The sequence below is a fragment of the Nanorana parkeri genome, unplaced genomic scaffold, assembly GCF_000935625.1.
Source record: "Nanorana parkeri isolate BGI_ZX_2015 unplaced genomic scaffold, ASM93562v1 scaffold2560, whole genome shotgun sequence".
Classification (NCBI taxonomy): Eukaryota; Metazoa; Chordata; class Amphibia; order Anura; family Dicroglossidae; genus Nanorana; species Nanorana parkeri.
This window is the reverse complement of record NW_017308828.1, coordinates 52924-68037: the sequence shown is the minus strand read 5'-3', so window position 1 is coordinate 68037 and position 15114 is coordinate 52924. Positions and strand designations below refer to the sequence as shown.

The 15114-nt window shown below is 43.6% G+C and overlaps 1 protein-coding gene across 1 annotated transcript in view; it reads left to right on the top strand.

Moving 5' to 3' along the window:
• HIPK1 (homeodomain interacting protein kinase 1) overlaps positions 1 to 15114 on the top strand; it is a gene marked incomplete at its 3' end in the record, with an annotated part of 112999 nt that overhangs the window by 45543 nt on the left and 52342 nt on the right. Inside the window, exon 2 of the mRNA XM_018573833.1 lies at positions 1486 to 2545. Within this exon, the coding sequence (XP_018429335.1) occupies positions 1488 to 2545 (1058 nt within the window). The remainder of the gene's footprint in view (positions 1 to 1485; positions 2546 to 15114) is intronic.

Here is a 15114-nt window from a genome sequence, read left to right as displayed (position 1 = left end):
GGGGGGGGTTGGGGGGGAGTATAGTTCTGCTTGAGGGTAGAAAGATATTGAGGCCAGATGTACATGCTAGGCCTGGGATCTAATGGGAACTGCAGGGGTTGGTTTGATGACTAATGCGGTTGTGTGAATGAACCACAATGTGCCTGCACTTCAGCACTGTCATTAACTTGGGAACTTTTTAGGACAAGGACAACACTTTTTCACTTTTAAAATGCACAATTGAAGGCATTTTCTCTTGGAAGGCAGACATCTGGTAATGGCATAAAGATTTTTTTTTTTTGTGTGTGTGAACATTAACTTAAAAGGAGTCGTAAATAAGGGCTGCATTTCGGCAACTTTACACATCTCTGCTCTGGCTTTCATTGAATAATGGAAATCTAATTTTTTATTTGACACCTCGGGACTCTGGATCATATTGAGAAATTGTCACATGTTATGGATATTTTTAGTGCGTTTGTACAACAAAACATGTTCAGCTTCCCGTTCACTTCCACTCCTATTTCTGCTGTGTCAGGAGCTTGGCTAATTTGATCAAAAGATCAAGTTCAGATACTCATGCTTGTATTTAAATTTTAACTTTTTTTTTTTAACACAGTAAAGGATTTATTGCAGTTGTTATAAGTTGTTTTAATGTATCTTCTATTTATGGGGTATGATGTTTGATAAAATCAAGGATCTCTGAATGCTTGCATTTTGGTTGATGATTTTAGTCTTGTACCTTTTTTAATATAAAGGTTTAACTTTTTTTTTATTTTTTAATATAAAGGTTTAACTTTTTTTTTTTTAATTTATTTTAAATCATCCCACAATTTCTAACCCTGGGGCCAGTTTGTGAATAGTAAAACAAAGGAGGATTGGTAATGATGGTAACAAAGCTAGTATTTAAGTAAATCCAAGCATTTCACATGCAGGGTAATGTAACTATTGCTGTCCTCTGTTGCTTATACTTGCCCTACTTTGCTATCCTGCTACTCCGTGCAGCTGACAGGAGTGAAGAGAGGAAGCTCCCAAGTCACAATCAATCCCTATGTGACAATTCTTGGTGTTTGAATAGTAAGTCACCAAGCATCGGCACTGTCACATTGGAGGTAGAGGAGTAAGTTACTCACTCCCTAAACCTGGAGGTACCTGGTATTTTTCTTCATTCTTGGCAGCATGGAAAAATGAAAGCATTAAAACTGTTTGAGATGAATATCTTATTTGCATTGGACCTCATTTTAGTAAGATTTCCTTAGTGATAGAGCTGTAAGTTTCTTTGGGGATGCATTGCTAAGAATTTCTGTCAAATATATCTGTTTAGTTCAAATATGTATTCTGCACTAAATTTTTAAAGTCTTAAAATGATCAGCTCTTGTATATATTTTGGGTCTCATGTAAAAGTGCTTGAACTGCTGGAAATCAAGTTAATCAATTTTCTCATAAGACTTGTGTATTACTCATATTGGCCTTATTTCTTACTGATAATTTTTTTTTTCTTCTTCACAGGTATGGCATCACAGCTGCAGGTGTTCTCCCCTCCTTCCGTATCATCCAGTGCCTTCTGTAGTGCTAAGAAACTCAAAGTTGAGCCTTCCGGCTGGGATGTTACGGGACAGGGTAATAGCAACAAGTATTACGCACACAGCAAAAACCTTGCTCAAGGGCACACAAGTTCGTCTCACCAGGTAGCCAATTTCCGTCTACCCGCCTATGAGCCCAACCTCCTAATCCCAGCCGAGCACATTGTGGTAACTGCGGCAGACAGCACAGGCAGCGGACCCACAACCTCCTTCCAAAATAGCCAGATCCTAAACCATAGAAGTAACCTTTTACTGGAACCCTATCAAAAATGTGGACTGAAAAGAAAAAGTGAGGAGGTGGACAGCAACGGTAGTGTGCAGATTATTGATGAACGGCCACCTCTGATGCTGCAAAACAGAACCGCGGTGGGTGCTGCTGCCACAACCACCACTGTGACCACTAAAAGCAGCAGTTCTAATGGTGAAGGAGATTACCAGCTTGTTCAACATGAAATCCTGTGTTCCATGACCAACAGCTATGAGGTCTTGGAGTTTTTGGGCAGGGGGACCTTTGGCCAAGTGGCAAAATGCTGGAAGCGTAGCACCAAGGAAATTGTTGCCATTAAGATCTTAAAGAACCACCCTTCCTATGCCAGGCAAGGTCAAATAGAAGTGAGCATCCTCTCACGTCTGAGCAGTGAAAATGCAGACGAGTACAACTTTGTGCGTTCATATGAGTGCTTCCAGCACAAGAACCACACTTGCCTTGTTTTTGAAATGTTGGAACAGAACCTTTATGACTTCCTCAAGCAAAACAAGTTCAGTCCTCTTCCATTGAAGTACATCAGACCCATCTTACAGCAGGTGGCCACTGCCCTAATGAAGCTGAAAAGCTTAGGGTTAATTCATGCGGACTTAAAACCAGAGAACATAATGCTAGTAGATCCAGTTCGCCAGCCTTATAGAGTGAAGGTGATAGACTTTGGTTCTGCCAGTCATGTATCTAAAGCGGTGTGCTCAACCTACTTACAGTCCCGGTACTACAGGTAAGAATTTATTTATTTTTTTAGTCTATGTGATTGTAGGCAAGTCTAAGGTTTTTTATGTGTGTGTATGTGTATATATATATATATATATAATGCAACGAAACATATCGGCCGAAAATTGCACTTTTGGTAACATGCTGAAAGTGCAATTTTTGAGACGAAATAGCTTTGCATGCCCGATTTCTCTCCTCCCTGCTGCTCTGTGTCCCAGCGGGGAGGAGAGAAACTGTCACAGGAGGCTGAGTGGTGTGGGAGGAGAGCGCTGTGAGCAGCCGGTCTCTCTCCTGCACCGCTCAGCCTCCTGTCACAGATCAGGAGAGCGGCTGTATGGGTGGAGACAGCCATTGCTGTCACAAGAGGCTGAGCTCTCCCCCCGCACCACCCCGCCCAGCCTCCTGTGACAGCGTATCAGGATGGAGAGCGGGTACAAACACTCAGTGATCACTGAGTGTTTCTAAATAATTGAGGACAGAGTATGTTTACTGTGTGTCCTCAATTATGACTGAATGGGAGTGATCTACATCACTTCCTGTACATTCATGATTGTGGATATAGTAAACATACTCTGTAAACAAGTTCTGAATGAACAGGAACTCGGTATAGAGGAATCCTGTTCATTTATAACAATGGCTGCAGAAAAAAAGATTGAGGACTTTGTATATTGTATGTATTATGTAATATATATATATATATGTGAGAAAGGCCTGAAGATTACTTAAACCCCCCCACTCCCCCAAATATTTTCCCAAAGCATAGACCCTGAAGACTAAAATGGTGGCAGGTGAAATATTTTTGTATTTTACGAGATATTGGCCCTTCTGTTTATCAGACCAAAATTTTCTGTAAAACTGTTCTAGAGGTGCACCGAAATGTAATTTTGAAACAAAGTGAAAATAAGAAACCAAAATGTTAAATATGTCTATTTTGTTTTTTCTAAACTTTTTTATTTTAATTTTTTTAATAAATATTTTTATCTTTTTAACTTTACTGTCAGGGTCTCTAAGAAATATCAGGGGTCAAAACGGACCCCTGATGTTTCCCTTTTAAAATAGAAAAAGAGATTGAGGACACGGAGTCCTTATCTCTTTTCCTGCAGCCCCTTTTATAAGCAAACAGCCTCTATACTGAGTGTTTTTGTTCATTCATAACTTGTGGAGATATAATGTTTACCATGTCCACAATCATGAATGAACAGGAGGTGATGTAGAGCACTTCCTGTTCATTCATAATTGGGAACAACGTAAACGTACTATGTCAATTATTTACAGGAAGTCAGCGATCACGGATTGCTGAGTGCTTGTAACCACTCCCCATCCTGACTCACTGTCACCGGAGGCTGAGAGGAAGGTGTGAGGAGGAGAGTGGTCTATTTTGACAGCTGAATCCTCTCTCGCAACGCTGGCTTGGCCTCCTGTGACAGCTGTCTCTTCCCCCACACCGCTCTCCAAAGTGATCTGAGACAGGAGGCCGAGCAGGGTGGTGCTCAGCCTCCTGTGACATCGCGGCTCACAGTGCTCTTCTCCCCGCCCCGCTCGACTGCTTGAACCTTTCTCTCCTGGCTGCACGCTGCGCTGTGTGAGAGGGGACACAGAGCAGCGCCCAGCAAGGAGGAGAGAAACTGGAAATGCACCGCATATTCGGCCGAAAGATGGCACTTTTGGCGGCCGACATTTTGGTGCATCCCTAGTTTTGTTTTTAAATATTTTTAGCTACGATAAACACAATGTAATACAAAATGTCAAATTTGCACTCCAATAAGCACATATCTTGCTTGATAGCTTTGAAAGCAAAAGTGATAAAGATCTTGTCACCTTCCAGGTTCATTCATTTGTATTTTTAGAAAATCTTTTTCTTTTTTTCTTCCCATGATACCTGGTTTTGTAAATAATTCTGTTTTTTCTAAAGAGAAAGCACAGGAGTCCCTTTGTCATTGTCTCTAATTGAATTGCCTGGCCTGACTCAGAAAAGGAAGCCTGCATATATACAGAAAATGTGGCGGTCACAAGTACACGCGCACACACACACTGTATATTAAAAACTAGGTTTTTTCACAATTCTACATAGCAAAGCTATCTATATAACTATAACAAAGTTGTGTATGTCACTTGAAGTATTATGAATTTCACTGAAAACAATAATAGTTATGTTGTATTTCTATTTAGAATTCATGCTGTCCGGGGAAGCAGCAACACATTACTTGTGTATAACCTGTGGCTGTTTGGTGCCAATCATGTGGCCCACAGCCAGATCAGTGAAGGGTATATATTCCTTATACTGGCTTATGCTAGTTAAATTTTGGCTCATTTATTTATCACTTTCTTCTGCTTGTTTCTGTGATGTCTATTCCTTTTACCTTCAAAATTTCTTTCCGATTTTTTGTCTTGCATTCATTGAAGGACACAGCCGAAACTTCATTTTATAGAAGGGTTATATGCCATATGCAGAAGTAGGACCCTAGGCAGACAAAAAAACAACAAAGCAGAGCTCTTGGGTGGCCCCTGCTGGTGGCTTAACCCCCCACTTGTTAGGGGTAGCTCAGGTTTTTGCCTAGCGTCAAGGAGTAAGGCCCCATTCACACTGAGCGGATTTCCGTTTGAAAATTGCACATATTGCCGCACGATATCGTGAGAACTCACTCGTCCAATGATTTTCAATGGAGCTGTTCTATTCTACAGCTCAATGTCGCCTGTAGCTTGTCGCTTGTGCAGGACCCTTTATGCCGTGGATGTCGCGTGATTTGCTCCTTTTGCATGCAGCCCAATAGTGAAGGTCGTGCGATCGTCGCCCGACAAGTCACGCTATATCGATCGCTTGGAAATCCGCTACTTCCCCCAATTGTGTACCCATCTGTGCCGTGCAGGGCTATGGTTATGGATTCTTTTGAGGGATCGATGGACAGAGGACTGGACTCTAGGTTTGGATCTATGTGTCATCACTGGAGGGCCTTTGACACTCACTGAGTTTGCGAAGCTTTGCACCAGGGTCTGGAAGGTGAACAGATGTCGTCTTTTTTTTGGGAACTAGCTGCTCGCTTGATCCTCTGTCTCCTGTATGTGTAATGGTTCGCTGGATACCAGGCCTCGGTTGTCGACATTTAGTTATGTCTGTTGTGTTCTTTGCTGCCTCCTTCTGTGGCTCTGGCGCCGGTCTGCTGGCCGGATTCACAAAGAGTGATGATGGCCCTGGCCTTAGGGTGACCACTTGTTTGTAACAACAATAGATCATGTCGATCATCTGCTGGGGGTGGGGGTACCTTCTTCACTTGGCCTAGTAGGGTGGGGAGCCTCGGCGTAAGCGGGGTCCTTATCCGCTCATGAGCGTCTTGTTGTCTTCAAGGTATAACAAGTAAGGGCTAGGTACCTGACAAACCCTCCTTCGCTGGTCCGCTTTAAGATTTGCCCCCTGCCTGATTGCCTCTGGGTGGGGATCTGTCTTTGCTTGTTTGCGCATTCGTGGTTGCCTAGCATTTCGGACTGACTGTTGACCTTACTGGGGCAACAGAGGATCTCGATCAGGGTTGTCTGGCCGACCTCCTTTTCCGAGCAAGGTCTCGTCCTACCTGGCTGCCACATTGGTTATTACCGTGCGCACACTGGAGGGGTTTGGCTGGGTCCGGGTCCTAGTCATCCAGGAATCTTTCTGGTGTCCTCCCTTCGTCTGGATTCCCTGGGCCTGCTCCTGGTCTCAAGTCTGCCAGGGTGCCTTCAAGCTGTTCGCCTCTTGTGTTTGTTCAATCGGGCGTCCATACATGTGATTGCATGTGGATTCTGGTCTATGGTTTCCTCGCTGGTGGTCCATTTGCCTGTCTCCTTGTCCGGGACATACACTATATTGCCAAAAATATTGGAACGCCTGCCTTTATACACACACAGGAACTTTAATGGCATCCCAGTCTTAGTCCGTAGGGTTCAATATTGAGTTGGCCCACCCTTTGCAGCTATAATAGCTTCAACTCTTCTGGGAAGGCTGTCTGCAAGATTTAGGAGTTTGTCTATGGAAATGTGTGACCATTCTTCCTGAAGCGCATTTGTGAGGTCAGGTACTGATGTTGGATGAGAAGGCCTGCCTTGCAATCTCCACTCTAATTCATCCCAAAGGTGTTCTATCGGGTTGAGGTCAGGACTGTGTGCAGGCTAGTCAAGTTCCTGCACCCCATACTCGCTCATCCATGTCTTTTATTGACCTTGCTTTGTGCACTGGTGCACAGTCATGTTGGAACAGGAAGGGGCCATCCCCAAACTGTTCCTACAAAGTTGGAGCATGAAATTGTTCAAAATGTCTTGGAATCCTGATGCCTTACGAGTTCCCTTCACTGGACCTAAGGGGCCAAGCCCAACCCCACACCATAATCCCCCTCCACCAAACTACACTTGGCACAATGCAGTCAGGCAAGTACTGTTCTCCTGGCAACCGCCAAACCCAGACACGTCCATCGGATTGCCAGACAGAGAAGCATGATTTGACACTCGAGAGAACGCGTCTCCACTTCTCTAGAGTCCAGTGGCGGCGTGCTTAACACCACTGCATGCAACGCTTTACATTGCACTTGGTGATGTAAGGCTTGGATGCAGCTGCTCGGCCATGGAAACTCATTCCATGAAGCTCTCTACGCACTGTTGGGCCAATCTAAAGGCCACAGGAAGTTTGGAGGTCTGTAGCTATTGACTCTGCAGACAGTTGGCGATTTATGTACACTTCAGCATGCACTGACCCCGCTCTGTCATTTTACATGGCCTACCACTTCGTGACTGAGTTGCTGTTGTTCCAGTTGTTCCACTTTGTTATAATACCACTAACAGTTGACCGTGGAATATTTAGTAGCAAGAAAATTTAATGGAAGGACTTATTGCACAGGTGGCAACCTAATCACGGTACCACGCTTGAATTCACTGAGCTCCTGAGACCGCCCCATTCTTTCACAAATGTTTGTCGAAGCAGTCTGCATGCTTGATTTTATACACCTGTGGCCATGGTTGTGATTGGAACACCTTGATCCAATGATTTTTGGAGGGGTGTCCAAATACTTTTGGCAATATAGTGTATGTCTATCATCTGGGTGGCCCGTGGAGTCGTCTGATGTGCTAGAAGTGTCTCAGTTAGTGTCTGGAACATAGAGAATAAACCCTACTTCCGGGAGTGTTTATGCAAAGCTACCAAAGGTATAGGCTCACTTATGTGTTACCTCCCCTGAAGCTTCTTCATGGCTACTGTGGCCGGTGGAGATCAAAGGGATTCCAGTTCCTTCTGGTGACACTGGATATCGTCATCCACTGTATGCGGAGCTGATACACCTGGTCGCAGATGTTTCTTGGCAGCTCCCTCTACGGCCAGATCTAATTTGAATCTATTTTGCTGTTGCTGGCCTTTACGGTGTGGCTATTGCTAGCCACCTCTGGTATTTTCTATACCTAGAGCACGTGAGTTTATTGCTCGTTTACAGCGTCCATTTACTTGCATTCCTTGGCTTGATCTCATCTTCGGCGATTGCCTTTGGATAGCCATTGCCTCGGTCTGTCAGGTTTCGCCATTGCCTGGCTTGTTTTGCCTGCCTCTGTTTTGGTTTGCATAAGGGCAAGGTAGTTCTCAGATGTCGATCCTCTTTTTTTTTTTTTTGCCTATGTGGTGTCCTTTTCCACCTCTCTGGGGTATTGTCTTCCTCGGGAGGATCTTGTGTGTTGGCCCTCCTTGCCTGGATGTGGTTAGAGCCGTGGGAGTTTCTCATCTTTGAGCTCTGTTTTCCAGGTTTGTTAGGCAGCCACCTGGTCAACGATGCATGCCTTTCTTTTTATATGGGGTGTTTTCTGCCTCTGCAGATGAGTGTTTTGCCCGCAAGGCTTTTGCTGGTGGCCGTTTAGTAGGTAGGTGCCTCTTTTTTTATTATTCTGGTTTCCCACACCTCATTTCTCACTGCTTTGGGACGTCCCTTCAGTAAAATGACGTTTCGCGTGCCACAATGGCCGTAGAGAGCACACATATGGAAACATTTATTTGTAAAGGAGTTGTAATGACAGTGATCTCTAGCAATCTCTTGAAACATGTTTCCAGTCTCAGACCATACCTATGTTATATAAGTCTCTGACCATCTTCTGTAGCATGTCTACAATCTTTCTTCTGTAGCAAAGAGTCTTTTGTGGCATTACATTCACTAAATATTGTGTGGCCCGTTGACTATGCCAGGGGCCACTTTTGAGGCACCCTAACTTCATTAAGTTTGCCACCTCTGCTATAAATGAGTACCTAAGAAAGAATGAATCTTTTTTTATTTAAAAAAATGTTTGTTGTGAAAGGGCTGATTGAGGTCACTTCCCTGAGTAAGCAACATATCGAACAAGAATGAAAACCACAGTTTATGTTCGATCATTATTTCTCAGTCTCAAGATTGGGGCTGCATCGATTAATCAATAATCGAGTTATGAGAATAGTTGTCAACTAATCGATAATGAGAATAGTTGTCTCTCTCCTCCATGCTGAGAGGAGGGCACAGCAAGCAGTGGGTGGGTGCAATAGCCAGCCTGATATTGCAGTTTGAAATGGCCAATATCAGGCTGGCTATTGCACCAGCCCACTACCTGCTGTTCATTCATCTACTGTCGGCGGAATCTTGCCACTGGCAGCTTTCATTCCTGGCTGAAGCTATTCAAGTGCCATGTGCTTACAGTACAATTATTAAGAAAAAGAAAATTGTAAAAGAGAAAAAAAGTCTGTTTTTGGCCTGACAAATTCTGCTGCTGGAGGTGTATGCAGTGCCATTCATTCCAATGGTGCGCCTCCTACCCACAGTGTGATCCCCTGCCCTGGTGTGCACGGTACCGCAATGCTACTTGTTCCTGTGCCGTGTGATTGCAAAAAATTGTGCAAGCAGTTTTATTCTTAAATAAACTTGTAACACTGCTTTTGTGTATTTTATTTTAAATTAAGGATGGTATTTTTTTTTTTTTTATCCCATTGATCTAAAAAATAATCAGCCAAAGAATCGATTATGAAAATAATCATTTAGTGTCAGCCCTACTCGAGATGTATTTTTGTCTCATGTATGCTGTACTGGACTGTCCCTGCTACTCTTATTTTCCCAAGTTGTGTGCGGTGTTATTTCCCAGTATTATCAGGCATGTGATTTAAAACATTGCACACTTTTTTTTACTGATATCCTTAAGGATATCATTTTTTTTTTTTTTCTGAGGTTGTTATACAGTTTCGCAATTCTGTTTGTCTTCCATATGATCACTTGCAAGGCATTCAGCTCCTGTACAGATGGAGTTAAAGTAGTATTAAGGTCTGGGCATTTTGTACCTTAATGCATTGTCTGCATTAGGGTAAAAATGGCCCAGCACCTTTTTTCTACCCTCGTTCTCCCCACACTTACCTGTCAGCTACGCTCGTCCACGCCGTCGGTCCCGAAGCGATCCTCCGTTCCCTGAACTTCCGGGTTGCTGGGGGAGGATACTGATGGCAGAGGAGCCATTGCCTCCTTTTGCCATCAATCAGAGGAAAGGGGCGTGGCCTGCCACAGGGCTGTGTGTGTCTATGGGCACGGATGCCTCCATTAGAACGATGGTGGCACCCGTGCAGTGAGCGGGGGAAGAGCACTGCGGGGTACCACTAGAAAACGAGGAATGAAAAACTTTTAAAGAAAAAAAAACTAACAGCCTCCAGCAAAGGAGGGTCTCCTCAAAGGAGAAATAAAAAGAAAAGGTTTTAATATCACTTTAAGTTAGCTTCAGACTAGTAATAGCTTTGTTATTTTTATTCTGACCATAAACAACAGTAATGGTGCTTGACACATAATTAGTGTTGTGTGTCATAGTTTCCAAAACACAGGCAAGACTCCTAGTTTCCTGTTTGCTGTTTTCTTCATGCTAGGTGCTGAGGAAAGCGACTAACTTGTGTTCAAGTGAAATCTTAACTTCCCCTCTCTTTGAATGCCACTGCAAATGTTTTGTGTAGGCTGTTGGCTTCTGACCACATAACGTTCTTAATTTCTTCACTTCTTCACTTCCATCACAGTCATGTAATAAGAAACTGTCCTAAGGAGATCAGAATTTAGAAAGAACTTAAAAACTAAAATGCTAGGTCTAGTTATGTGGTTGCCCTTACTCCATCTTGACACAACACTGCATTACAGAAAAAAATAAAATAAAAAACGGGTTCCGGCCGCTTCCTGTTCCCTGTTGCTGTTGTCACTGGGACTCGCAGAGGGATCTTGGGTAAAGTTCCTCTTTAAGTGCAGTGCACGGGTTAACTTTTTAAAATTACTGGAGTTCTGCTTTAAGACCCCCTCAGTCAAATAAGTTGACCACCTCTGGTCTAGGAGAAGGTGAACAAAGTGATTTGCATGCTTTAGGCTTCCTCCCCTTTAAGACCTGCTCCCCCAAAGTTGTTCGTCTTTACTGCCTGAATGGTCCCAGTACCCTGAAAGTGTTATGTACAGTGTAGAGCGCAGGAGTGTCAGACATTGGAGAGTAGCATCAGCTGATGGGGGAGCAAGAAATAGCTATGTTGCTTTCACTTTCATTCATTGCTGATAATATCCTGGCATTTTACTCTACTAAAATGTCACTGTGGCACATAGTTACATAGTATTTGAGGTTGAATAAAGACACAGGTCCATCAAGTCCAACCTATTGCGTGTGTGCATTTATGTTTGATCAGATGTGTGCGTGTGTATGAGTCCATGTGTGATTTTGCTCTTAAGAGTACTCGTACCCCTTTTATGTTACGGTCTCCCAGGAACTCGTCCAAGAGTTTCTTGAATGATTCCACACTCTTAGCTGAAATAACTGCGGCAGGGAGTTCCAGACCCTAACCACTCAAACTTTGAAGAACCCCTTGCGCCCCATGTGTAGAATTTTTTTTTCTACCAATTTGTGTAGATGCCCTCTGGTCTTTGTTACGGAGCTAACCGTAAATAGTTTGTTAATAATGTTGCTGTCGCCGTTGAACAGTTTATACAAGAAAATCATGCCCCCCCTTAATCTCCTAACCTCCAAGGAGAACATATTTAATTTTAACAACCTTGTTTCATAGTTCAGGTCCTCCAACCCCTTAATGAGTTTAGTTGCCCTCCGCTGGACTTTTCCCAGCTCAAGGACATCTTTTCTTAGTATTGGTGACCAAAACTTTACCGCGTACTCCAGATGTGGCCGAACCAGTGATCTGTAAAGTAGAAAAATTACAGACATGTCCCTGAAATGCATTCCCTTCTTAATGCAATGCTTGCTTTGTTTACAGCAGTCTGGCACTGCAAGCTGTTCTTCAATCTCTGGTCTATAATGACCCCCAAATCCTTCTCCGTTTCCGACTTCCCTAGTGGCACACCCATAAGTGTATAGTCCATTTGCCTATTTTTAGCTCAAGTGCATTACCTTGCATTTATCAACGTTGAACTTCATCTGGCATACAGTTGCCCACTCCCTGAGTTTATCCAGGTCCTCCTGTAATGTTATAACGTCTAAATCCGCGTCAATTACCCTCCCAATTTTCATATCATCAGCAAACGCTGAGACATGACTACTCACTCCCTCCCCGATATCATTAATAAACAGGTTAAAAAGCATGGGGCCCAGCACAGAACCCTGGGGCACGCCACTCATGACTTCATCCCAGTCTGAAAAGGTGGCGTTTATCGATAGTCACGTTCCTGTACACGTTCATTTAGCCAGTTTTCTATCCACGTGCACACTAATTCATCTATGCCCATATCCCTTAGCTTGTATAACAAGCGTTTATGTGGCACCGTATCGAATGCTTTGGAAAAGTCCAGATACACTACGTCCACTGTCCTCCCTCCATCCAGATCTCTACTCACCTCTTCATAAACAGTTAGCAGGTTGGTCTGGCAAGAGCAAGACCAAAATCCATGCTGGTTATCCGTTATTTTGCCATGATCCTGGATGAATTTCACTAAGTAGTCCTTAATAATTCCCTCTAACTGTTTACATACTATGCATGTCAGACTAACTGGTCTATAGTTCCCCGGTTGGCATTTTGACCCTTTTTTGAATATTGGTACCACATTTGCCCTTCACCAGTCGCTTGGTACTCTACCAGCCATTACGGATTCCTTAAAAATGAGGAACAATTGTCTCGTTATCTCCTTGTTGAGTTCCTTGAGTACCTTGGGATGTAGATTATCAGGTCCTAATGCTTTGTTTGCATTTAGTAGTTTAAGCCTATGTTGTATCCCAGTTTCAGTCAACCACTCGGATGTATTTCTTGTTAAATTTTGTGTTTTATCATTTACATTAAACCCATATGTTTCCTTGGTGAATACGAGAAAGAAGTATTTAGCGCCTTGGCCCTCTCCCTGTCGTTTGTGACTAACCTCCCATTTTTGTTGAGTTGATAAGCTTAGGTGTGGGAGAGTGAGTAGTAGTAGGGCTGCAACTAATTGACCGATTTAATTAGATAAAAAAATGAAATACCATTCTTTATATTAAAATGCACAGATGCAGTGAGACGCACCACAATTTGCAACTGAAGGGTCCAGCAAGGCTTGGTTTTTATAGAAAAAGTGGAAAATGTAACTCCCCATATTTATGGATCTACTTGACCATATTGACATGTCAATTTCAATGAGGAAAACCTCACCATAAAGTGACCGTGTCAGCAAACGGTCTTTCATAGGTATGTCAGATGCCTGCATTCACTGCTGTGTGTTGTGGTCCCTCCCATCGACCAATGTATATTAAGTCGCACTCAACAAACGGGACCCCTATGAATAATCTTTTTTGGAGAGACATGTCAGAGCCCGTGGATCTTATCTTATGCTTGTAACATTGTAGACTCCTGGGATTAAACTTTTTTCATCGCAGTCCTGGCTGTTGAGTGCGGCTTTACATACATTGGATTATTGGTGATGGCCGTGAGAGGTGTCATTTTCACAAACCCAATCAACCGCTACAGGACACAGTAGTTATGCAGGGGCCGACGGGAGGAAACAGAGCGCAACAGGGGATCATGCATCCGACACACATGGTAGAGCCTACCGGAGGCTCTTGTAGACCACAAAAGAGGGAATTTTTTTTTTCAACCAACATAGTCAACTTAACCAGTTCATATAATCATAACTATCATATGCTCAAGTTGATCAAAGGCTTACCTTAAGGGCTCAGCATGGTTTTGTGCAAATTACACGGTTTCCCTTAGGCCTTGTTCACACCGAAAGCGTGTGCGTTCCAGAGCGGTAACTGCGATTGGATGCCTGGCAAAACTTTGCCAGTCTTCCGTTCCGCCACACATTCGATTGCACTGGGGTGGGGGGGGGCGTGGAAGCTTTGTCATGGGGAAAAATGTTGTCAGCTTTCCTGGCTAAGGTTTCATTATTGTTGCAGCCCAGTGGCTAAACATGCTTTGATAAGAGTTCTGGCTTTGACGCACAAACACAGAAGCATGCGTGTTCTTGACGACTGATTAATCAACATGCTGCTGCAGGTGTGAAAACTTGAGCATTATAAAACAACCCATTTAATATGGCTTCAATTATTTTATGCCATGCTAAAACCAAAATGAGTTCTGTTTGCTACTTCTATACCTTTTTTGTAGGGGTGCAACAACTAATCGACAATCGATTATTGAAAAAGTTGTCAACTTTTTCAATCGATTAATCGGCTTCCGATCAGTTGGCCCTGTTCACGGCTCCACACACGCTGCGCGAAGCACCTCCTCCCCACCTCACGCTCGCGCTGCCAGACCCGCCCGCATCAATGCTCTTCACGCCGCACCTCCTCCCCGCCTCACTTACCGCCCGCCCACATCCACGATCGGAAACCTGACGCGGGGAGATGTAGTAAGGAGGAGCAGGTGTGGGGGGATGACAGCCGCCGGTAGACAGGTCCGATCTCAGAAGCAAGTTGCTGGAAGACTGCTCAGGTAAGCCTGCACTTTCCCCCCCACATGCTGCTCTATAATGTATTGCTGGGATTTGTATTCCTCTATAGCTGATGGTACATTGTGCTGTATATTATACATACATACTGTATGTATAATGTATTGCTGGGATTTGTTGTATTCCTCTATAGCTGGTGATATTCTGCATTGCGCTGTATAGAGGACTACAAATCCCAGCAATAATACATTATACAGCGCAATGCGGAATACCACCAGCTATAGAGGAGTGCAACAAATCCCAGCAATAATACATAATACAGTGGTGCAATGCCGAATACCACCAGCTATAGAGGACTACAAAACCGAGCAACAGTACAGTATACAGCGCAATGCAGAATACCGCCAGCTATAATGTACTATTGCTGGGATTTGTTGTAGTCCGCTATAGCTGGGGATATTCTGCATTGTGCTGTATAATGTACTATTGCTGGGATTTGTAGTCCTCTATAGCCGGTGCCATTCTGCATTGACTGCTGTATAATTTTACACTTTCCTTTTCACTATATTGCACACCACACTATATTTTTTCTTTTTTTACTTCCACCGCTCCAAGCTTGCTCCTGTGATGGAGTGCAATCTCAATACAAACTAGTAGTCCATCACTGGAGCCAGTGTGTAATGACAGTTCAGCATCTCCTGGTTACCTAGTAACCAGGGGACGCTGGACTGCCATTACTCACTGA